The 23,295-nt window shown below is 44.0% G+C and overlaps 1 protein-coding gene across 1 annotated transcript in view; it reads right to left on the bottom strand.

Annotated features, from left to right (window-relative positions):
- The window catches only part of LOC109881165 (laminin subunit alpha-5-like), a 272,787-nt gene that overhangs the window by 74,885 nt on the left and 174,607 nt on the right, over positions 1 to 23,295 (bottom strand). Inside the window, 7 exon segments of the mRNA XM_031803671.1 lie at positions 4,414 to 4,527; positions 5,864 to 6,094; positions 8,613 to 8,696; positions 8,968 to 9,075; positions 10,842 to 11,003; positions 14,785 to 14,925; positions 20,921 to 21,065. Of these exon segments, the coding sequence (XP_031659531.1) occupies positions 4,414 to 4,527; positions 5,864 to 6,094; positions 8,613 to 8,696; positions 8,968 to 9,075; positions 10,842 to 11,003; positions 14,785 to 14,925; positions 20,921 to 21,065 (985 nt within the window).

Genomic DNA, 23,295 nt, shown 5'->3' on the forward strand with positions numbered 1-23,295 from the left:
CAGTAGTTAAATGTAGTTGTAGTTAGCAGTAGTTAAATGTAGTTTAGTAGTTGTAGTTAGCAGTAGTTAAATGTAGTTGTAGTTAGCAGTAGTTAAATGTAGTTGTAGTTAGCAGTTAATGTAGTTTAAATGTTGTTGTATTTAGCAGTAGTTAAATGTAGTTGTAGTTAGCAGTAGTTAAATGTTGTTGTATTTAGCAGTAGTTAAATGTTGTTGTATTTAGCAGTAGTTAAATGTAGTTGTAGTTAGCAGTAGTTAATGTAGTTGTAGTTAGCAGTAGTTAAATGTAGTTGTAGTTAGCAGTAGTTAAATGTTGTTGTATTTAGCAGTAGTTAAATGTAGTTGTAGTTAGCAGTAGTTAAATGTAGTTGTAGTTAGCAGTAGTTAAATGTAGTTGTAGTTAGCAGTAGTTAAATGTAGTTGTAGTTAGCAGTAGTTAAATGTAGTTGTAGTTAGCAGTAGTTAAATGTAGTTGTAGTTAGCAGTAGTTAAATGTAGTTGTAGTTAGCAGTAGTTAAATGTAGTTGTAGTTAGCAGTAGTTAAATGTAGTTGTAGTTAGCAGTAGTTAAATGTAGTTGTATTTAGCAGTAGTTAAATGTAGTTGTAGTTAAATGTTGTTGTATTTAGCAGTAGTTAAATGTAGTTGTAGTTAGCAGTAGTTAAATGTAGTTGTAGTTAGCAGTAGTTAAATGTAGTTGTATTTAGCAGTAGTTAAATGTAGTTGTAGTTAAATGTTGTTGTATTTAGCAGTAGTTAAATGTAGTTGTAGTTAGCAGTAGTTAAATGTAGTTGTATTTAGCAGTAGTTAAATGTAGTTGTAGTTAACAGTAGTTAAATGTAGTTGTAGTTAGCAGTAGTTAAATGTAGTTGTATTTAGCAGTAGTTAAATGTTGTTGTATTTAGCAGTAGTTAAATGTAGTTGTAGTTAGCAGTAGTTAAATGTTGTTGTATTTAGCAGTAGTTAAATGTTGTTGTATTTAGCAGTAGTTAAATGTAGTTGTAGTTAGCAGTAGTTAAATGTAGTTGTAGTTAGCAGTAGTTAAATGTAGTTGTAGTTAGCAGTAGTTAAATGTTGTTGTATTTAGCAGTAGTTAAATGTAGTTGTAGTTAGCAGTAGTTAAATGTAGTTGTAGTTAGCAGTAGTTAAATGTAGTTGTAGTTAGCAGTAGTTAAATGTAGTTGTAGTTAGCAGTAGTTAAATGTAGTTGTAGTTAGCAGTAGTTAAATGTTGTTGTAGTTAGCAGTAGTTAAATGTTGTTGTAGTTAGCAGTAGTTAAATGTTGTTGTAGTTAGCAGTAGTTAAATGTTGTTGTATTTAGCAGTAGTTAAATGTAGTTGTAGTTAGCAGTAGTTAAATGTAGTTGTAGTTAGCAGTAGTTAAATGTAGTTGTAGTTAGCAGTAGTTAAATGTAGTTGTAGTTAGCAGTAGTTAAATGTAGTTGTAGTTAGCAGTAGTTAAATGTAGTTGTAGTTAGCAGTAGTTAAATGTAGTTGTAGTTAGCAGTAGTTAAATGTAGTTGTAGTTAGCAGTAGTTAAATGTAGTTGTATTTAGCAGTAGTTAAATGTAGTTGTAGTTAAATGTTGTTGTATTTAGCAGTAGTTAAATGTAGTTGTAGTTAGCAGTAGTTAAATGTAGTTGTAGTTAGCAGTAGTTAAATGTAGTTGTATTTAGCAGTAGTTAAATGTAGTTGTAGTTAAATGTTGTTGTATTTAGCAGTAGTTTAAATGTAGTTGTAGTTAGCAGTAGTTAAATGTAGTTGTATTTAGCAGTAGTTAAATGTAGTTGTAGTTAACAGTAGTTAAATGTTGTTGTAGTTAGCAGTAGTTAAATGTTGTTGTATTTAAATGTAGTTGTAGTTCAATGTAGTTGTAGTTAGCAGTAGTTAAATGTAGTTGTAGTTAGCAGTAGTTAAATGTAGTTGTAGTTAGCAGTAGTTAAATGTAGTTGTAGTTAGCAGTAGTTAAATGTAGTTGTAGTTAGCAGTAGTTAAATGTAGTTGTAGTTAGCAGTAGTTAAATGTAGTTGTAGTTAGCAGTAGTTAAATGTAGTTGTAGTTAGCAGTAGTTAAATGTAGTTGTAGTTAGCAGTAGTTAAATGTAGTTGTAGTTAGCAGTAGTTAAATGTAGTTGTAGTTAGCAGTAGTTAAATGTTGTTGTATTTAGCAGTAGTTAAATGTTGTTGTATTTAAATGTAGTTGTAGTTAAATGTAGTTGTAGTTAAATGTAGTTGTAGTTAAATGTTGTTGTAGTTAGCAGTAGTTAAATGTTGTTGTATTTAAATGTAGTTGTAGTTAAATGTAGTTGTAGTTAGCAGTAGTTAAATGTAGTTGTAGTTAGCAGTAGTTAAATGTTGTTGTATTTAGCAGTAGTTAAATGTAGTTGTAGTTAGCAGTAGTTAAATGTAGTTGTAGTTAGCAGTAGTTAAATGTAGTTGTAGTTAGCAGTAGTTAAATGTTGTTGTATTTAGCAGTAGTTAAATGTAGTTGTAGTTAGCAGTAGTTAAATGTAGTTGTAGTTAGCAGTAGTTAAATGTAGTTGTAGTTAGCAGTAGTTAAATGTAGTTGTAGTTAGCAGTAGTTAAATGTAGTTGTAGTTAGCAGTAGTTAAATGTTGTTGTAGTTAGCAGTAGTTAAATGTAGTTGTATTTAGCAGTAGTTAAATGTAGTTGTAGTTAAATGTTGTTGTATTTAGCAGTAGTTAAATGTAGTTGTAGTTAGCAGTAGTTAAATGTAGTTGTAGTTAGCAGTAGTTAAATGTAGTTGTATTTAGCAGTAGTTAAATGTAGTTGTAGTTAAATGTTGTTGTATTTAGCAGTAGTTAAATGTAGTTGTAGTTAGCAGTAGTTAAATGTAGTTGTAGTTAGCAGTAGTTAAATGTAGTTGTATTTAGCAGTAGTTAAATGTAGTTGTAGTTAACAGTAGTTAAATGTTGTTGTAGTTAGCAGTAGTTAAATGTTGTTGTATTTAAATGTAGTTGTAGTTCAATGTAGTTGTAGTTAGCAGTAGTTAAATGTAGTTGTAGTTAGCAGTAGTTAAATGTAGTTGTAGTTAACAGTAGTTAAATGTTGTTGTAGTTAGCAGTAGTTAAATGTTGTTGTATTTAAATGTAGTTGTAGTTAAATGTAGTTGTAGTTAGCAGTAGTTAAATGTAGTTGTAGTTAAATGTAGTTGTAGTTAAATGTAGTTGTAGTTAAATGTAGTTGTAGTTAAATGTTGTTGTAGTTAGCAGTAGTTAAATGTTGTTGTATTTAAATGTAGTTGTAGTTCAATGTAGTTGTAGTTAGCAGTAGTTAAATGTAGTTGTAGTTAGCAGTAGTTAAATGTAGTTGTAGTTAGCAGTAGTTAAATGTAGTTGTAGTTAGCAGTAGTTAAATGTAGTTGTAGTTAGCAGTAGTTAAATGTAGTTGTAGTTAGCAGTAGTTAAATGTAGTTGTAGTTAGCAGTAGTTAAATGTTGTTGTATTTAGCAGTAGTTAAATGTAGTTGTAGTTAGCAGTAGTTAAATGTTGTTGTATTTAGCAGTAGTTAAATGTTGTTGTATTTAGCAGTAGTTAAATGTAGTTGTAGTTAGCAGTAGTTAAATGTAGTTGTAGTTAGCAGTAGTTAAATGTTGTTGTAGTTAGCAGTAGTTAAATGTTGTTGTATTTAGCAGTAGTTAAATGTAGTTGTAGTTAGCAGTAGTTAAATGTAGTTGTAGTTAGCAGTAGTTAAATGTAGTTGTAGTTAGCAGTAGTTAAATGTAGTTGTAGTTAGCAGTAGTTAAATGTAGTTGTAGTTAGCAGTAGTTAAATGTAGTTGTAGTTAGCAGTAGTTAAATGTTGTTGTAGTTAGCAGTAGTTAAATGTTGTTGTAGTTAGCAGTTGTTAAATGTTGTTGTAGTTAGCAGTAGTTAAATGTAGTTGTAGTTAGCAGTAGTTAAATGTAGTTGTAGTTAGCAGTAGTTAAATGTAGTTGTAGTTAGCAGTAGTTAAATGTAGTTGTAGTTAGCAGTAGTTAAATGTAGTTGTAGTTAGCAGTAGTTAAATGTAGTTGTAGTTAGCAGTAGTTAAATGTAGTTGTAGTTAGCAGTAGTTAAATGTAGTTGTAGTCCCACTGACGTTAATGACGCTGTAAAATCTACCATGTTATTTCATCCAGGAAGTATAAACAAACGAATAAAGAACACCCACCCTTTGAGGGGACGTTATTGTGTTGTTATAGTGCTGACTATAATTCAGCTGGAAAGACATTGATGTCAATAAAAATTCCTTGCAAAGAGAGGAGAGTGTGTGTCTTCCATTTTCATACAGCTTCCCGATCCATCCAGGAACAACCTATCATTTACGTGTGTGTGTGTGTGTGTGTGTGTGTGTGTGTGTGTGTGTGTGTGTGTGTGTGTGTGTGTGTGTGTGTGTGTGTGTTTGCAGCACTCACCTCACAGACTCCAGACCCATCCAGACACTGGTCAGAGTGGCCATTACAGTTGCAGGGAACACACTTCCCCAGAAACAGACCTTTAGTGTCTCTGTAGTACCCTGGAGAACATTGCTGGAGAGGAGGAGGATGGGGAGGGAGAGGAGGAGAGAGAGAGGAGGAGGTAGAGGAGGAGGAGAGAGAGGGAGATGAGGAGGAGGAGGAGAGAGAGAGAGAGAGAGAGAGAGAGAGAGAGAGAGAGGAGGAGGAGAGATAGGAGGAGGAGAAAGAGAGAGAGGAGGAGGAGGAGAGAGAGAGGAGGAGGAGAGATAGGAGGAGGAGAAAGAGAGAGAGAGGAGGAGGAGAAAGAGAGAGAGGAGGAGGAGGAGGAGAGAGAGAGAGGAGGAGGAGAGAGGGGACAGAGAGAGAAACGAGAGAAGAGAGATTCAGACTTGATTCATATCTGTATGAACTTATTTATGGACATATACTTCCTGCTTCATCCCATTATAGGATGACTGTATCTACATAAATGGACCCACACATTGTAGGCAGGTAGAGGTTAAGAGCTTTGGTCCAGTAACCGAAAAGTCGCTGGTTCGAATCCCGAGCCGGCAAGCTGGAAACATCTGCTGTTCTGCCCTTGAGCAAGGCAGTTAACCCCAAAAAACAACTGTTCCCCGGGCACTGATGATGTGGACTTCGAGTAAGCACCTTCGCACCTCTCTGATTCAGAGGGGTTGGGTTAAATGCGGAAGACACATTTTGGATGAATGCATTCAGTTGGACAACTGACTAGGTATCCCCCTTTCCCTTTCTGCTGGACAACTGACTAGGTATCCCCCTTTCTGCTGTACAACTGACTAGGTATCCCCCTTTCTGCTGTACAACTGACTAGGTATCCCCCCTTTCTGCCGTACAACTGACTAGGTATCCCCCTTTCTGTTGTACAACTAACTAGGTATCCCCCTTTCTGTTGTACAACTGACTAGGTGTCCCCCTTTCCCTTTCTGCTGGACAACTGACTAGGTATCCCCCCTTTCTGCTGTACAACTGACTAGGTATCCCCCTTTCTGCTGTACAACTGACTAGGTATCCCCCTTTCTGCTGTACAACTGACTAGGTATCCCCCTTTCTGTTGTACAACTGACTAGGTATCCCCCTTTCTGTTGTACAACTGACTAGGTATCCCCCTTTCCCTTTCTGCTGTACAACTGACTAGGTATCCCCCTTTCTGTTGTACAACTGACTAGGTATCCCCCTTTCTGCTGTACAACTGACTAGGTATCCCCCTTTCTGCTGTACAACTGACTAGGTATCCCCCTTTCTGTTGTACAACTGACTAGGTATCCCCCTTTCTGCTGTACAACTGACTAGGTATCCCCCTTCCTGTTGGACAACTGACAACTGACTAATAACCTAGTAATAACACCAATAACTACTATACTAATAACCTAGTAATAACACTAACCTGGCAGGAGTCTCCCTGGTAGTTAGCAGGACAGAGACAGATCTCTACGTTGTTGGCATGTTGCCCTGTGGACAGGGTCTGTGCTCCCTCCAGCACGACCCCGCGTAGCGACACAGTGTGGGCAGACTGAGAGTGGAGAGCTCTGATCTGGAGAGACTCTAAACCCACCAGAACCATCATCAGTTCCTCTCTAGACACCATGTTACCCGTCTGGGCGTGGCGGAAACTTCCCTGGGGGGTAGAGAGAGAGAGAGGGGGGTGAGAGAGAGGGGGGGTGAGAGAGAGGGAGAGAGGGAGAGAGAGAGAGAGAGAGAGAGAGAGAGAGAGACAGAAAGAGAGAGAGAGAGAGAGAGAGAGAGACAGAGAGAGAGAGAGAGAGAGAGAGAGAGAGAGAGAGAGGCGGAGGTGAGAGCTGGCATGGGTATTGTGATGTCATGATGATGTCATTTATGTAGATGTAAGAAAACTGCAGTTAAATCGTAATCTTCGGATTAGACTGCAAAGAGATATTTAGATGTCAACAGTCAGTGATCTCATACTCTCGTAACATAACTCCAGGAGGTCAGTGTCCCTCCTCCACCATGTGGACTATCTCCAGGAGACCAGGTCAGTGTCCCTCCTCCACCATGTGGACTATCTCCAGGAGGTCAGGTCAGTGTCCCTCCTCCACCATGTGGACTATCCCAAGGAGGTCAGTGTCCCTCCTCCACCATGTGGACTATCCCAAGGAGGTCAGTGTCCTACCTCCACCATGTGGACTATCTCCAGGAGGTCAGGTCAGTGTCCCTCCTCCACCATGTGGACTATCCCAAGGAGGTCAGTGTCCTACCTCCACCATGTGGACTATCTCCAGGAGGTCAGGTCAGTGTCCCTCCTCCACCATGTGGACTATCCCAAGGAGGTCAGTGTCCTACCTCCACCATGTGGACTATCTCCAGGAGGTCAGGTCAGTGTCCCTCCTCCACCATGTGGACTATCCCCAGGAGGTCAGTGTCCCTCCTCCACCATGTGGACTATCTCCAGGAGGTCAGTGTCCTACCTCCACCATGTGGACTATCCTCAGGTGGTCAGGTCAGTATCCCTCCTCCAGCATGTGGACTATCTCCAGGAGGTCGGTGTCCCTCCTCCACCATGTGGACTATCCCAAGGAGGTCAGTGTCCTACCTCCAGCATGTGGACTATCTCCAGGAGGTCAGTGTCCCTCCTCCACCATGTGGACTATCTCCAGGAGGTCAGTGTCCCTCCTCCACCATGTGGACTATCTCCAGGAGGTCAGTGTCCTACCTCCACCATGTGGACTATCTCCAGGAGGTCAGTGTCCTACCTCCAGCATGTGCACAATCCCCAGGAGGTCAGTGTCCTACCTCCAGCATGTGGACTATCTCCAGGAGGTCAGTGTCCCTCCTCCACCATGTAGACTATCACCAGGAGGTCAGGTCAGTGTCCCTCCTCCACCATGTGGACTATCTCCAGGAGGTCAGTGTCCCTCCTCCACCATGTGGACTATCCCAAGGAGGTCAGTGTCCCTCCTCCACCATGTAGACTATCACCAGGAGGTCAGGTCAGTGTCCCTCCTCCACCATGTGGACTATCTCCAGGAGGTCAGTGTCCCTCCTCCACCATGTGGACTATCTCCAGGAGGTCAGTGTCCCTCCTCCACCATGTGGACTACCTCCAGGAGGTCAGTGTCCCTCCTCCACCATGTGGACTATCTCCAGGAGGTCAGTGTCCTACCTCCACCATGTGGACTATCTCCAGGAGGTCAGTGTCCTACCTCCAGCATGTGCACAATCCCCAGGAGGTCAGTGTCCTACCTCCAGCATGTGGACTATCTCCAGGAGGTCAGTGTCCCTCCTCCACCATGTAGACTATCTCCAGGAGGTCAGTGTCCCTCCTCCACCATGTAGACTATCACCAGGAGGTCAGGTCAGTGTCCCTCCTCCACCATGTGGACTATCCCCAGGAGGTCAGTGTCCCTCCTCCACCATGTAGACTATCACCAGGAGGTCAGGTCAGTGTCCCTCCTCCACCATGTGGACTATCTCCAGGAGGTCAGTGTCCCTCCTCCACCATGTGGACTATCCCAAGGAGGTCAGTGTCCCTCCTCCACCATGTGGATTATCCCCAGGAGGTCAGTGTCCCTCCTCCACCATGTGGACTATCTCCAGGAGGTCAGTGTCCCTCCTCCACCATGTGGACTATCCCCAGGAGGTCAGTGTCCCTCCTCCACCATGTGGACTATCCCCAGGAGGTCAGTGTCCCTCCTCCACCATGTGGACTATCTCCAGGAGGTCAGTGTCCCTCCTCCACCATGTGGACTATCCCCAGGAGGTCAGTGTCCCTCCTCCACCATGTGGACTATCTCCAGGAGGTCAGTGTCCTACCTCCACCATGTGGACTATCCTCAGGTGGTCAGGTCAGTATCCCTCCTCCAGCATGTGGACTATCACCAGGCGGTCAGTGTCCCTCCTCCACCATGTGGACTATCTCCAGGAGGTCAGTGTCCCTCCTCCACCATGTGGACTATCTCCAGGAGGTCAGTGTCCTACCTCCACCATGTGGACTATCTCCAGGAGGTCAGTGTCCCTCCTCCACCATGTGGACTATCTCCAGGAGGTCAGTGTCCCTCCTCCACCATGTGGACTATCCCCAGGAGGTCAGTGTCCCTCCTCCACCATGTGGACTATCCCGAGGAGGTCAGTGTCCCTCCTCCACCATGTGGACTATCTCCAGGAGGTCAGTATCCTACCTCCAGCATGTGGACTATCCCCAGGTGTGGTTGTTCAGGTGAAGAATATTCTCTCTCAATGAACACCAGGGTCATCTGGTTACCCTGTAGATATACAGAGACACATGTTTTAACAGCAGAGATACACACAGACAGACACATCACTAGCCAACCTTCAGTTCAGTGCTCTTCTGGTTTCTTGACACACACAACCTTTTACTCTTTACTAATAGTTACTTTATGTCAAGTAAGGCATAACACATCATTTCTTCTATAGACATCAAAGGATACTAAGCACTAGGTTTAAATGTAGAAAGTACATCTTGGTAATCTGTTCAGATGTAAAGCTGAGAGTACACTGTGTTGGGTTGTTAACCTTGAGAATGATGTCAGGTCGAGAGGCCTCAGTGGGTAGAGAGAGAACATCTCCTCTCATAGTCTGAGTGTGGAGACGATACCGCAGATACCCTCCATACGACGATACCTAGACAGAGATGAAGAGAGAGGGGGAGGGAGAGGGAGAGGGATGGAGAGAGAGAGAGAGAGAGGCAGACAGGCGGACAGAGAGACAGAGAGACAGGCGGACAGACAGACAGACAGACAGAGGCAGACAGTCAGACAGACAGAGAAGCAGGCAGAGGCAGACAGATAGAGACAGAGAGGCAGACAGGAGGGCAGAGAGACAGACAGACAGACAGACAGACAGACAGACAGACAGACAGACAGACAGACAGACAGACAGACAGAGGCAGACAGACAGACAGACAGAGAAGCAGGCAGAGGCAGACAGATAGAGACAGAGAGACAGACGGACAGACAGACAGACAGACAGAGGCAGACAGACAGACAGACAGTGAAGCAGGCAGATGCAGACAGATAGAGACAGAGAGGCAGACAGGCGGACAGAGAGACAGACGGACAGACAGACAGACAGACAGACAGACAGACAGACAGAGAAGCAGGCAGAGGCAGACAGATAGAGACAGAGAGGCAGACAGGCGGACAGACAGACAGAGAAGCAGGCAGATGCAGACAGATAGAGACAGAGAGGCAGACAGGCGGACAGAGAGACAGACGGACAGACAGACAGACAGACAGACAGAGAAGCAGGCAGAGGCAGACAGATAGAGACAGAGAGGCAGACAGGCGGACAGAGAGACAGAGAGAGGCAGACAGACAGACAGACAGACAGACAGACAGACAGACAGACAGACAGACAGACAGACAGACAGACAGACAGACAGACAGACAGACAGACAGACAGACAGACAGACAGACAGAGAAGCAGGCAGAGGCAGACAGATAGAGACAGAGAGGCAGACAGGCGGACAGAGAGAGACAGACAGACAGACTTGCGGTCAGACATTCAATCCTAGAGGAAGATAACTAAGTTCAAAGAGAGAGATAAAATCTACCATTAAAGGTGTTATATTCTAGACAAAACAACCATCATTATCTCTATAACCGCTGGCTGTCTACACATCCTCTTTATTGTGTGTGTGTCTGTGTGTGTGTCTGTGTGTGTGTGTCTGTGTGTGTGTGTGTCTGTGTGTGTGTGTGTGTCTGTGTGTGTGTGTGTGTCTGTGTGTCTGTGTGTCTGTGTGTGTGTGTGTGTGTGTGCTATATGTAGCCCGTAGCACTAGTGTAATCTGATGTAGACTCCTCTTGCCCCAGCGAACCCTCCCTCCCTCCCCACCAACCCTCACCCTCTCCTTGGCATGGTGAACACAGTACCTCTATGAGGGCCCTCTGGCTAAATAACACGGAGTGAATCAGTCATTCCACCCCTCCCAGGCCCCGCCCGCTCCCACCTGCTCAAGGTTATTGTTATGTTGAAGCCTTCTTCTCCCCTTGTCTTTGTCCTAAAGGTGTTCCTCCATTTTAACTCTTGCACCCATTGTGAGTCTTTGTGACCCTGGAGTCAATGCAATGTATGTTACTATGCCTACGATATGTTTTCTATTTACAGACTCCCGATTGGCTCAGTGGACTAAGGCACGTAAAATATGTCTTTGAGACTTCACTACAGACACCCTGGTTCGAATCCAGGCTGTATCACAACCGGCTGTGATCGGGAGCCCCAATTGGCCCAGTGTCGTCCGGGTTACGGTTTGGCCGGTGTAGGGCCGTCATTGTGAATAAGAATGTGTTCTTAACTGACTTGCCTTGTTAAATAAAGGTTCATTAAATACATAAGGATTGTGTGTCCAAGACTTTGGGGACAATAAAGTTTACTGTATGGTGTTGTACCTTGTCTCCCAGGTACGTTCTAGGAGCGTGCCAGAAGAGGTCTTGGTAGACATCAGGTACGTCACTAAGGTCCGCCTCCACCAAGTCCTGATCAGGATACACTGTCACAGGGACTTCCTGTCTGTCTGCTCCGAGCAACACCCAGTCCATCATGTCCATCACCTGGAGGTCATTACAATGCACAGGGAATATTAATATAACATTTATACACCGGGACTTCCTGTCTGTCTGCTGCTAACAGCACCCGGCCCATCATGTCCATCACCTATAACAAAACATAACACTTCCTGTCTGTCTGCTCCCTGTAATTAAATGTATATATAGAATAAGTAGCCTACCCCTGTCTATACAGAAGAAAAATGCTACTAAAAGTTACTAAATGCCTGATTTGGACACGGATCATCATTAGTTTCTATAAGATGTAGATCGTTTTTAAATGTGCTAGAACGCAATTTGGGCGGCAAATACCAAATACAGTGCCTTCGGAAAGTATTCAGACCCCTTGACTTTTCCCACATTTTGTTACGTTACAGCCTTATTCTAAATTTGATAAAAAAATTACTAAAATCCTCAGCAATCTATACACAATACCCCATAATGACATCACAATAACCCATAATGACATCACAATACCCCATAATGACATCACAATACCCCATAATGACAAAGAAAAACAGGTTTTTAGACATTTTTGCAAATGTAATATTGTATATTTTTTTAAATACCTAATTTACATAAGTATTCAGACCCTTTGCTATGAGACTCGAAAATTGAGCTCAGGAGCATCCTGTTTCCATTGATCATCCTTTGAGATGTTTCTACAACTTGATTGGAGTCCACCTGTGGTAAATTCAATTGATTGAACATGATTTGGAAAGGCAAACACCTGTTTATATAAAGGTCCCACAGTTGACAGTGCATGTCAGAGCAAAAACCAAGACAGGATTGTGGCGAGGCACAGATCTGGGGACGCATTGAAGGTCAGCAAGAACACAGTGACCTCCTTCATTCTTCAATGGAAGATGTTTGGAACCACCAAGACTCTTCCTAGAGCTGGCAGCACGGCCAATCTGAGCAATCGGGGGAGAAGGGCTTTGGTCAGGGAAGTGACCAAGAACCTGATGGTGACTCTGACAGAGCTCTAGAGTTCCTTCGTGGAGATGGGAGAACCTTCCAGAAGGACAACCAGGTGAAATTGAGGCGAAGAGAAAACCGAATCCCCTCTGTTCTATTGTCACATTGTCCAGTCACTGGAGAATAAGATGGATGAGCTTTGTTCGAGAGTCTCCTATCAGAGAGACTAGTAACCGGAAGGTTGCAAGTTCAAACCCCCCCGAGCTGACAAGGTACAAATCTATTGTTCTGCCCCTGAACAAGGCAGTTAACCCACTGTTCCTAGGCCGTCATTGAAAATAAGAATTTGTTCATAACTGACTTGCCTAGTAAAATAAAGGTGAAATAAATATATAAAAGTTAAATAAAGGTGAAATAAATATATAAAAGTAAAATAAAGGTGAATTAAATCAATAAAAAGTCTTACTGAAACGTGGCTGGATGATTGATGTCCGTAATTATCATGGCTGTTAACATCCCTCCTCAAGCCAACATCGCTCTGGAACTCAACAAACTGTACGAGGCCATAAAAAAACTAGAAACCGTTCACCCAGAGGTTTCTGGTGGGCGGAGACTTTAACTCGGGGAGACTTAAAACCGTCCTACCTCACTTCTACCAAGACCTCTTCAGCGCCACTAGGGGCGCTAAAACTCAACCCACAGAAACCCATACAAGGCCCTCGCTCCTCCTCCCTGCAGCAAATCTGACCATGACTCCATTCTCCTGCTTCCTGTTTCCTGTTTCCAAACTAAAGCTCGAACAGAAAATACAAGTGATGCGCTTAATATGTAAGTGGTCCGATGAAGCAGACACGAGGCTACAAGACTGTTTTGCTAGTACAGACGGGGATATGTTCCAGGATTCATCCAATGGAATTGAGGAGTTAACCACAACAGTCACGCACTTCATCAATAAGTGCATAGATGATGTCGTCCCCACAGTGAAAGCCCCTGTTTTTCCAGATGACTGTGTGATCTCGCTCTCCATGGTCGATGTGAGCAAAACATTTAAACATGTTAACAATCACAAGGCTGAGAATACTAGGGTGAGTTCTCAGACCAGCTGGCAAGTGTCTTCACAGACATTTTCAATCTCTCCTTGTCCCAGTCTGGAATCTCAACAATGTTTCGAGCTGACCATGATTTTCCCTGTTCCTAAGAGCTCCAAGGTAACCTGCCTAAATGACTCCTGCCCTGAAGCACTCAGATCTGTTATTAATGAAGTGCTTTGAAAGGCTGGTCATCAACACCATCTTCCCAGACACCCTGGAACCCCTTCAATTCACATTCCGCCCCAACAGATCCACAGCAGACGCAATCTAAATTGCACCCCACACCACCCTCTCCCATCTGGACAACAGGGGAAATAACTACAGTGGGGCAAAAAAAGTGTTTAGTCAGCCACCAATTGTGCAAGTTCTCCCACTTAAAAAGATGAGAGAGGGCTGTAATTTTCATCATAGGTACACTTCAACTATGACAGACAAAATTAGAAAAAAAATCCAGAAAATCACATTGTAGGATTTGTTTATGTATTTACTTGCAAATTCCTCATTTTGTCTGTTAGTTAGTTGAAGTGAAGTAGTTGAACCCCTCAGAGGTTTGTGCTTAGTCCACTCTGGTTCTCCCTGTTCAACGACGACTGTGTGACCACACACGACACCAACATCATCATCAAGTTTGCTGACGACACGACGGTTGAATCAGCCTATAGGGAGGTCAGAAACTGAGCAGTGTGGTGACAGGATAACAACCTCTCTCTCAACGTCAGTAATTACTAAGGAGCTGATCGTGGACTATAGGAGAAAGAGGGGAGCTCCCATCCATATCGACAGGGCTGTTGTGGAGCAGGTAGTTTCTTGGCGTCAACATCACTAAGGACCTAACATGGTCCACACACACCTGCACAGTCGTAAAGAGCGCATGGCAGCTTCTTTTCCCCCATCAGGACGCTGAAAAGATTTGGCATGGGCCCTCAGATCCTCAAAAAGTTCTACAGTTGCACCATCGAGATCATCTTGACTTGCTGAATCAACGTGTTGAATGGCAAATGCACCGCCCTTGACCACAAAGCACTACAGAGGGTGGTGCGGACAGCCCAGTACCAGAGCCAAGCTCCCTGCCATCCAGGACCTCTATGTCAGGCGGTGTCAGAGGAAGGCCCGAAAAATTGCCAAATACTCCAGCCCCCCAAGCCATAGACTGTTAACTCTGCTACCATCTGGCAAACTGTACCAGAGCATCGGATCTCGGTCCAACAGGCTTCTATCCCCAAGCCCATACACTGTTAAATCTGCTACCGTCCGGAAAATGGTACCGGAGAATCGGGTCTCTGACCAACAGGCTTCTTCTACCCCCAAGCCATAAGACTGCTAAATAGCCAGACTGCTATTTAGTCAATTAATGGTACCAGAACTGTCTTGCACTGATGAGCGGTGAAAGACTTCAAAATAAAAGTCAAGTGAATGAAGGAGGCGTTAATGTTACAGACCAGGATACTGGATATAGTCGCCTGTCTGTTTGTCTGTCAGTTAAATAATCTCCACCCGCTTTCAATATACAGTACTTAGCATCCCTCATTTACTCAAGTGTTTCCATTATTTTGGCAGTTATCACTATACATAACTGTTAATACGTATTAGCACACTTTAATTAAACCACTCAGCACCGAGTCAAAATATGTTTCATTTGTGTTTCAGCACAAAACAAGTATATCTGAGTTTTATGTCTGTTGTAATATAATCTGGGAACCTGTGGACAAAATTTGGAACTGTTTAGCAAACACAGAAATATATAAACCCAATCCCTGTGTGCTGTACTGTCCCTCTACCTCAGTCCGTCGTTTCTCTGAGCTGCGACAGCGGTTGGTGGCTCCGAAACAGAAACAGGAAGTGCAGCCTTTAGGGTTGGTGGGGTCAAGGTGGAAGGTTCCCACTCTGCACTGGTCACAACGACCACCCTGGACATTTTCCTGTCGGGGGAAAAAGGAGGTGGAAGACATCTTGTTGCCATTGATGTTATTGGGAGGTTGAAAGTGACTACTGGCTGAAACATTGTCTGTCTAGTGCAGGGGTACTCGACTACTATTTGAGAAGGGTTCGGTCACACACATTTCCTAGGTGGCAAAGGTTCGGATGGATATTGTAATTTATCGGCGTAGTAAAAAACAAACACCTTGCGATGGGTGTAACCCCAAACTGTTGAAACTGTTCACACCCCTCTTTGTTGGCTGAGAGAACATTTAGCTGTTTAAGAGATCAGTTTCTGCAATTCTACACATTTTGACATGGGACGGAGAGAAAAGGTTGCAGTTTTAAAGCTAATTTATCCCAATTCTACACATTTTGACATGTCTTATGTGCGTTCATGTGATACCTGAGCAGTGTTGACATATCAAAATATCACTCGTGAGTAATATATTACTTCTATGAGTAACGGAGTTATATAACGAGTTTCTGTGTTTAAATACTGAAATACTATTTTGCAGTAACCAGTCTGTTCCTTTCAGAATCACATCTCTACCTGTTTGTTATATTCAGTATTTTAAAGCCTTGTCTCCTGCTACCAGAATTCTGTCTGTAGCTGCCTAAGGCTGCAGTTCTGAACCTCCTGTTCCCTTGTGTCTATTTAGTTTACCCTCCCTTCACATTTATGACTGTCAATCGTAAACGATCGGCCTATTCTTCAAGTTTTACTGGTAAAACGTCCATTGCAGCATCTCCATGCCAACCATCTGATCTCTGTTTCGTTCAAATCTGCATTTAAATCTTTTGGAATTAGGCTATGTAGTTTACAGTGTTGTTGGGAATTATGGAGCTGACAGTGTTGTTGGGAGTTATGGAGCTGGGAGTGTTGTTGGGAATTATGGAGTTTACAGTGTTGTTGGGAATTATGGAGTTTACAGTGTTGTTGGGAATTATGGAGTTTACAGTGTTGTTGGGAATTATGTAGTTTACAGTGTTGTTGGGAATTATGGAGCTGGGAGTGTTGTTGGGAATTATGTAGTTTACAGTGTTGTTGGGAGTTATGGAGCTGGGAGTGTTGTTGGGAATTATGGAGTTTACAGTGTTGTTGGGAATTATGGAGTTTACAGTGTTGTTGGGAAATATGGAGTTTACAGTGTTGTTGGGAATTATGGAGTTTACAGTGTTGTTGGGAATGATGGAGTTTACAGTGTTGTTGGGAATTATGGAGCTCCCGGGTGTTGTTGGGAATTATGGAGCTCCCGGGTGTTGTTGGGAATTATGGAGCTCCCAGGTGTTGTTGGGAATTATGGAGCTCCCGGGTATTGTTGGGAATTATGGAGCTCCCGGGTGTTGTTGGGAATTATGGAGCTCCCAGGTGTTGTTGGGAATTATGGAGCTCCCGGGTGTTGTTGGGAATTATGGAGCTCCCGGGTGTTGTTGGGAATTATGGAGCTCCCAGGTGTTGTTGGGAATTATGGAGCTCCCGGGTGTTGTTGGGGATTATGGAGCTCCCGGGTGTTGTTGGGAATTATGGAGCTCCCGGGTGTTGTTGGGAATTATGGAGCTCCCGGGTGTTGTTGGGAATTATGGAGCTCCCGGGTGTTGTTGGGAATGATGGAGTTTACAGTGTTGTTGGGAATTATGGAGCTCCCGGGTGTTGTTGGGAATTATGGAGCTCCCGGGTGTTGTTGGGAATTATGGAGCTCCCGGGTGTTGTTGGGAATTATGGAGCTCCCGGGTGTTGTTGGGAATTATGGAGCTCCCGGGTGTTGTTGGGAATTATGGAGCTCCCGGGTGTTGTTGGGAATTATGGAGCTCCCAGGTGTTGTTGGGAATTATGGAGCTCCCAGGTGTTGTTGGGAATTATGGAGCTCCCGGGTGTTGTTGGGAATTATGGAGCTCCCGGGTGTTGTTGGGAATTATGGAGCTCCCAGGTGTTGTTGGGAATTATGGAGCTCCCAGGTGTTGTTGGGAATTATGGAGCTCCCGGGTGTTGTTGGGAATTATGGAGCTCCCGGGTGTTGTTGGGAATTATGGAGCTCCCAGGTGTTGTTGGGAATTATGGAGCTCCCAGGTGTTGTTGGGAATTATGGAGCTCCCAGGTGTTGTTGGGAATTATGGAGCTCCCAGGTGTTGTTGGGAATTATGGAGCTCCCGGGTGTTGTTGGGAATTATGGAGCTCCCGGGTGTTGTTGGGAATTATGGAGCTCCCGGGTGTTGTTGGGAATTATGGAGCTCCCGGGTGTTGTTGGGAATTATGGAGCTCCCGGGTGTTGTTGGGAATTATGGAGCTCCCGGGTGTTGTTGGGAATTATGGAGCTCCCAGGTGTTGTTGGGAATTATGGAGCTCCCGGGTGTTGTTGGGAATTATGGAGCTCCCGGGTGTTGTTGGGAATTATGGAGCTCCCGGGTGTTGTTGGGAATTATGGAGCTCCCGGGTGTTGTTGGGAATTATGGAGCTCCCGGGTGTTGTTGGGAATTATGGAGCTCCCGGGTGTTGTTGGGAATTATGGAGCTCCCGGGTGTTGTTGGGAATTATGGAGCTCCCGGGTGTTGTTGGGAATTATGGAGCTCCCAGGTGTTGTTGGGGATTATGGAGCTCCCAGGTGTTGTTGGGAATTATGGAGCTCCCAGGTGTTGTTGGGAATTATGGAGCTCCCGGGTGTTGTTGGGAATTATGGAGCTCCCGGGTGTTGTTGGGAATTATGGAGCTCCCAGGTGTTGTTGGGAATTATGGAGCTCCCAGGTGTTGTTGGGAATTATGGAGCTCCCAGGTGTTGTTGGGAATTATGGAGCTCCCAGGTGTTGTTGGGAATTATGGAGCTCCCAGGTGTTGTTGGGAATTATGGAGCTCCCAGGTGTTGTTGGGAATTATGGAGCTCCCAGGTGTTGTTGGGAATTATGGAGCTCCCAGGTGTTGTTGGGAATTATGGAGCTCCCAGGTGTTGTTGGGAATTATGGAGCTCCCAGGTGTTGTTGGGAATTATGGAGCTCCCAGGTGTTGTTGGGAATTATGGAGCTCCCGGGTGTTGTTGGGAATTATGGAGCTCCCAGGTGTTGTTGGGAATTATGGAGCTCCCAGGTGTTGTTGGGAAATTTGTAGAATACAGTGCTGTTATATATATGTATATAAATATGTAGGCTGCCTGTTGATTGGTTGATCCAGAGCATCTATGGCAGAGATCGACTCTCTATAACATAGTTGGTCATTGTGGTACTTCCTGGTAGCCTAGTGGTTAGAGCGTTGGTCATTGTGGTACTTTCTGGTAGCCTAGTGGTTAGAGCGTTGGTCATTGTGGTAGTTCCTGGTAGCCTAGTGGTTAGAGCGTTGGTCATTGTGGTAGTTCCTGGTAGCCTAGTGGTTAGAGCGTTGGTCATTGTGGTAGTTCCTGGTAGCCTAGTGGTTAGAGCGTTGGTCATTGTGGTACTTCCTGGTAGCCTAGTGGTTAGAGCATCAGTCATTGTGGTACTTTCTGTTGAACAACTGACTAGGTATCCCCCATTCTGTTGTACAACTGACTAGGTATCCCCCTTTCTGTTGTACAACTGACTAGGTATCCCCCTTTCTGTTGTACAACTGACTAGGTATCCCCCTCTTCCTTTCTGTTGTACAACTGACTAGGTATCCCCCTCTTCCTTTCTGTTGTACAACTGACTAGGTATCCCCCTCTTCCTTTCTGTTGTACAACTGACTAGGTATCCCCCCTTTCTGTTGTACAACTGACTAGGTATCCCCCTTTCTGTTGTACAACTGACTAGGTATCCCCCTTTCTGTTGGACAACTGACTAGGTATCCCCCCTTTCTGTTGTACAACTGACTAGGTACCCCCCTTTCTGTTATACAACTGACTAGGTATCCCCCTTTCTGTTGTACAACTGACTAGGTATCCCCCTTTCTGTTGTACAACTGACTGGTATCCCCCCTTTCTGTTGGACAACTGACTAGGTATCCCCTTTCTGTTGTACAACTGACTAGGTATCCCCCTTTCTGTTGGACAACTGACTAGGTATCCCCCCTTTCTGTTGTACAACTGACTAGGTACCCCCTTTCTGTTATACAACTGACTAGGTATCCCCCTTTCTGTTGTACAACTGACTAGGTATCCCCCTTTCTGTTGTACAACTGACTGGTATCCCCCCTTTCTGTTGGACAACTGACTAGGTATCCCCTTTCTGTTGTACAACTGACTAGGTATCCCCCTTTCTGTTGTACAACTGACTAGGTATCCCCCTTTCTGTTGTACAACTGACTAGGTATCCCCCCTTTCTGTTGTACAACTGACTAGGTATCCCCCCTTTCTGTTGTATAACTGACTAGGTACCCCCCCTTTCTGTTATACAACTGACTAGGTATCCCCCTTTCTGTTGTACAACTGACTAGGTATCCCCCCTTTCTGTTGTATAACTGACTAGGTACCCCCCCTTTCTGTTGTACAACTGACTAGGTATCCCCCTTTCCCTTTCTGTTATACAACTGACTAGGTATCCCCCTTTTCTGCTGTACAACTGACTAGGTACCCCCCTTTCTGCTGTACAACTGACTAGGTATCTCACTTTCTGTTGTACAACTGACTAGGTATCCCCCTCTTCCTTTCTGTTGTACAACTGACTAGGTATCCCCCTCTTCCTTTCTGTTGTACAACTGACTAGGTATCCCCCCTTTCTGTTGTACAACTGACTAGGTATCCCCCTTTCTGTTGTACAACTGACTAGGTATCCCCCTTTCTGTTGGACAACTGACTAGGTATCCCCCCTTTCTGTTGTACAACTGACTAGGTACCCCCCTTTCTGTTATACAACTGACTAGGTATCCCCCTTTCTGTTGTACAACTGACTAGGTATCCCCCTTTCTGTTGTACAACTGACTGGTATCCCCCCTTTCTGTTGGACAACTGACTAGGTATCCCCTTTCTGTTGTACAACTGACTAGGTATCCCCCTTTCTGTTGGACAACTGACTAGGTATCCCCCCTTTCTGTTGTACAACTGACTAGGTACCCCCTTTCTGTTATACAACTGACTAGGTATCCCCCTTTCTGTTGTACAACTGACTAGGTATCCCCCTTTCTGTTGTACAACTGACTGGTATCCCCCCTTTCTGTTGGACAACTGACTAGGTATCCCCTTTCTGTTGTACAACTGACTAGGTATCCCCCTTTCTGTTGTACAACTGACTAGGTATCCCCCTTTCTGTTGTACAACTGACTAGGTATCCCCCCTTTCTGTTGTACAACTGACTAGGTATCCCCCCTTTCTGTTGTATAACTGACTAGGTACCCCCCCTTTCTGTTATACAACTGACTAGGTATCCCCCTTTCTGTTGTACAACTGACTAGGTATCCCCCCTTTCTGTTGTATAACTGACTAGGTACCCCCCCTTTCTGTTGTACAACTGACTAGGTATCCCCCTTTCCCTTTCTGTTATACAACTGACTAGGTATCCCCCTTTTCTGCTGTACAACTGACTAGGTACCCCCCTTTCTGCTGTACAACTGACTAGGTATCCCCCTCTTCCTTTCTGTTGTACAACTGACTAGGTATCCCCCTCTTCCTTTCTGTTGTACAACTGACTAGGTATCCCCCTTTCTGTTGGACAACTGACTAGGTATCCCCTTTTCTGTTGGACAACTGACTAGGTATCCCCCTTTCTGCTGTACAACTGACTAGGTATCCCCCTTTCTGTTGGACAACTGACTAGGTATCCCCCTTTCTGTTGGACAACTGACTAGGTATCCCCCTTTCTGCTGTACAACTGACTAGGTATCCCCCTTTCTGTTGGACAACTGACTAGGTATCCCCCTTTCTGTTGTACAACTGACTAGGTATCCCCCTTTCTGTTGGACAACTGACTAGGTATCCCCCTTTCTGTTGTACAACTGACTAGGTATCCCCCTTTCCCATTTATATCTGCCTTCAATGACCATCAAAAATAGGATAACTTTACCAACCTGTCAAGTTTACCAGGACTGATAAATAAGGAACACAAAGTGTGTGTTCTCACCTTGCAGAGGCAGCGCCCGACGGAGGAGTCACACACCTCCTCCTCTGTTCCCGCCTCGTTGCAGTCACATGGTCTACAGTTGGGGTAACCGTAGAAACCAGGGCTGCATCGATCACACTGACGACCGATGATGTTGTTCTTGCATCTGGCGAATGATCACAAACAAACAAATTAACAAACCAACGTGGTGTTTTCAGTGGTCAGATAATATCACAGTCCATGTTGTTGTGGTGTTTTCAGTGGTCAGATAATATCACAGTCCATGTTGTTGTGGTGTTTTCAGTGGTCAGATAATATCACAGTCCATGTTGTTGTGGTGTTTTCAGTGGTCAGATAATATCACAGTCCATGTTGTTGTGGTGTTTTCAGTGGTCAGATAATATCACAGTCCATGTTGTTGTGGTGTTTTCAGTGGTCAGATAATATCACAGTCCATGTTGTTGTGTTGTTTTCAGTGGTCAGATAATATCACAGTCCATGTTGTTGTGGTGTTTTCAGTGGTCAGATAATATCACAGTCCATGTTGTTGTGGTGTTTCCAGCAGTCAGATAATATCACAGTCCATGTTGTTGTGGTGTTTTCAGTGGTCAGATAATATCACAGTCCATGTTGTTGTGGTGTTTTCAGTGGTCAGATAATATCACAGTCCATGTTGTTGTGGGTGTTTCCAGCAGTCAGATAATATCACAGTCCATGTTGTTGTGGTGTTTTCAGTGGTCAGATAATATCACAGTCCATGTTGTTGTGGTGTTTCCAGCAGTCAGATAATATCACAGTCCATGTTGTTGTGGTGTTTTCAGTGGTCAGATAATATCACAGTCCATGTTGTTGTGGTGTTTCCAGCAGTCAGATAATATCACAGTCCATGTTGTTGTGGTGTTTTCAGTGGTCAGATAATATCACAGTCCATGTTGTGTTGTTTTCAGTGGTCAGATAATATCACAGTCCATGTTGTGTTGTTTTCAGTGGTCAGATAATATCACAGTCCATGTTGTTGTGTTGTTTTCAGTGGTCAGATAATATCACAGTCCATGTTGTGTTGTTTTCAGCAGTCAGATAATATCACAGTCCATGTTGTTGTGGTGTTTTCAGGGGTCAGATAATATCACAGTCCATGTTGTTGTGGTGTTTTCAGGGGTCAGATAATATCACAGTCCATGTTGTTGTGGTGTTTTCAGTGGTCAGATAATATCACAGTCCATGTTGTTGTGGTGTTTTCAGTGGTCAGATAATATCACAGTCCATGTTGTTGTGGGTGTTTCCAGCAGTCAGATAATATCACAGTCCATGTTGTTGTGGTGTTTTCAGTGGTCAGATAATATCACAGTCCATGTTGTTGTGGTGTTTCCAGCAGTCAGATAATATCACAGTCCATGTTGTTGTGGTGTTTTCAGTGGTCAGATAATATCACAGTCCATGTTGTTGTGGTGTTTCCAGCAGTCAGATAATATCACAGTCCATGTTGTTGTGGTGTTTCCAGCAGTCAGATAATATCACAGTCCATGTTGTTGTGGTGTTTTCAGTGGTCAGATAATATCACAGTCCATGTTGTGTTGTTTTCAGTGGTCAGATAATATCACAGTCCATGTTGTGTTGTTTTCAGTGGTCAGATAATATCACAGTCCATGTTGTTGTGTTGTTTTCAGTGGTCAGATAATATCACAGTCCATGTTGTGTTGTTTTCAGCAGTCAGATAATATCACAGTCCATGTTGTTGTGGTGTTTTCAGGGGTCAGATAATATCACAGTCCATGTTGTTGTGGTGTTTTCAGGGGTCAGATAATATCACAGTCCATGTTGTTGTGGTGTTTTCAGTGGTCAGATAATATCACAGTCCATGTTGTTGTGTTGTTTTCAGTGGTCAGATAATATCACAGTCCATGTTGTTGTGTTGTTTTCAGTGGTCAGATAATATCACAGTCCATGTTGTTATTATGAACTAATCTCAGCGTTTTGCCAGATGCAAATGTGGACTCATATTCAATAAAAATAAATTACGATGCAAAGTGTTTTTCAATGAAAATAATCACGCTACAAGTTTGGCTGTGTTGCTCTGTACGTGCATCTGTGTCAGCGTGTGTTATCAGTGTCAGGTATCAGTAGCCCAGACAGCAGGCTGATATGGCTGTGTTGCTCTGTACGTGCATCTGTGTCAGCGTGTGTTATCAGTGTCAGGTATCAGTAGCCCAGACAGCAGGCTGATATGGCTGTGTTGCTCTGTACGTGCATCTGTGTCAGCGTGTGTTATCAGTGTCAGGTATCAGTAGCCCAGACAGCAGGCTGATATGGCTGTGTTGCTCTGTACGTGCATCTGTGTCAGCGTGTGTTATCAGTGTCAGGTATCAGTAGCCCAGACAGCAGGCTGATATGGCTGT

Source organism: Oncorhynchus kisutch, linkage group LG24 (genome assembly GCF_002021735.2).
Source record: "Oncorhynchus kisutch isolate 150728-3 linkage group LG24, Okis_V2, whole genome shotgun sequence".
Taxonomy (NCBI): Eukaryota; Metazoa; Chordata; class Actinopteri; order Salmoniformes; family Salmonidae; genus Oncorhynchus; species Oncorhynchus kisutch.